The 1,211-nt window shown below is 74.7% G+C and overlaps 1 protein-coding gene across 1 annotated transcript in view; it reads right to left on the minus strand.

Moving 5' to 3' along the window:
* Window positions 1-519, minus strand: part of PRSS33 (protease, serine, 33) — a gene marked incomplete at its 5' end in the record, with an annotated part of 1,577 nt that extends 1,058 nt beyond the window's left edge. Inside the window, 2 exons of the mRNA XM_012731685.1 lie at window positions 7-217; window positions 332-519. Coding sequence (XP_012587139.1) covers window positions 7-217; window positions 332-519 — 399 coding nt within the window. The remainder of the gene's footprint in view (window positions 1-6; window positions 218-331) is intronic.
* Window positions 520-1,211: the final 692 nt, after the last annotated feature.

The following is a 1,211-nucleotide window of genomic DNA, read 5'->3' on the forward strand; positions in this document are numbered from 1 at the left end:
GCGGGCCCCCGGCTTGGGCAGGCACACGGGCCGGACGTGGGCGCTCAGGGGCACCGGGCGGCGCAGCTGCAGCAGTGCCAGGTCGCCGCGGGCCCCATCCTCGGAGTAGTCGGGGGGCAGCAGCACCCTCCGCAGCGGTGCGGAGAGCGCGTGGGGCGAGGAGAGCCCCAGGTGCAGCGCCCCGAGGCGCACGCGGTACTCGGAGGGGGACGCCCGCCTGCGGAGGGGAGGCTCCTCCTTTGCCTCCTGTGGGGGGGGAGGTCCCCCCAGGGAGGCTTGCCCACCCTGCCCCGCCCCCCCAGCCCGCATCCCTGGGCGCCCTCCCACTGACCTCGGGAAGCAGTGTGCGGCCGTGAGCACCCACTGGGGGGCGACGAGTGAGCCCCCGCACACGTGCTCCCCGCGGTGCTGGATGCTGGCCTGCCACGGCCACTCTCCTTCCCGGGCGTCCTGGCCCCCCACGATCCGGCTGGACGCGTGAGGCTGCCCACAGGCTGCGGGGAGACCCGAGTGCAGGGGGCGTGGGGGCGGGGCTGCGTGGGGGCTGGCCTGGGGCGGGGCTCTCTCACCCGGGGCCCCCAGTGCCAGGCCCGCTCCTGCAGGGGGAAGCAGCAAGGGCAGGATTATGAGTCTGGTGTCGGGTGACCGCAGAGGCGGAGGCGGACACTGCTGACCCGGCACTGGCCCGTGCGGGCAGGGGCACTACCAGAGCAAGGCGAGGGGCTGACAGCCCCTTCGCTGCTGAGACTCCGCGGGGCCCAGCGAGCTGTCGGGGTGCCCGTCCAGTGCGGGGCCAGCCAGAGCAGGCAGACATCTGGGAGCAGGCGCCTGTGGAGGTCACCCCGACACGCCCCCCCAACGCTTCCACTCACCCAGCAGCAGGAGCAGTGGGACCCTCATCCTGCCCTCGGGCTGGCCGGGCGGGGTCCCGGGTGGGCTCTGGTCAGCTGCAGGGAGGGGAGGAGGGTCGCGGCCCGGGACTCTGCCCCACCAGAGGCCCCTCTGTGCTGCCTCAGCCCCTGGTCCCTGGTTCTCCCAGGCCTCAGGGAGCCCCCTGCCCCCCGAAATCCATGGAGCCCGGCCCACGGCCCTCGCCACCTCTGCCTGGCAGCGGCCCGTGCCTTGCCCGCAGGAGCCCTGGCCCCATACTCACCCTCCAGCTGGGTGCACACCCCGCGGGCCGGGGAGCGCCTGGGGCTTAAAGTGCCAGG

This window comes from Condylura cristata, unplaced genomic scaffold, assembly GCF_000260355.1.
Source record: "Condylura cristata isolate star-nosed mole 26May11 unplaced genomic scaffold, ConCri1.0 scaffold00032, whole genome shotgun sequence".
Classification (NCBI taxonomy): Eukaryota; Metazoa; Chordata; class Mammalia; order Eulipotyphla; family Talpidae; genus Condylura; species Condylura cristata.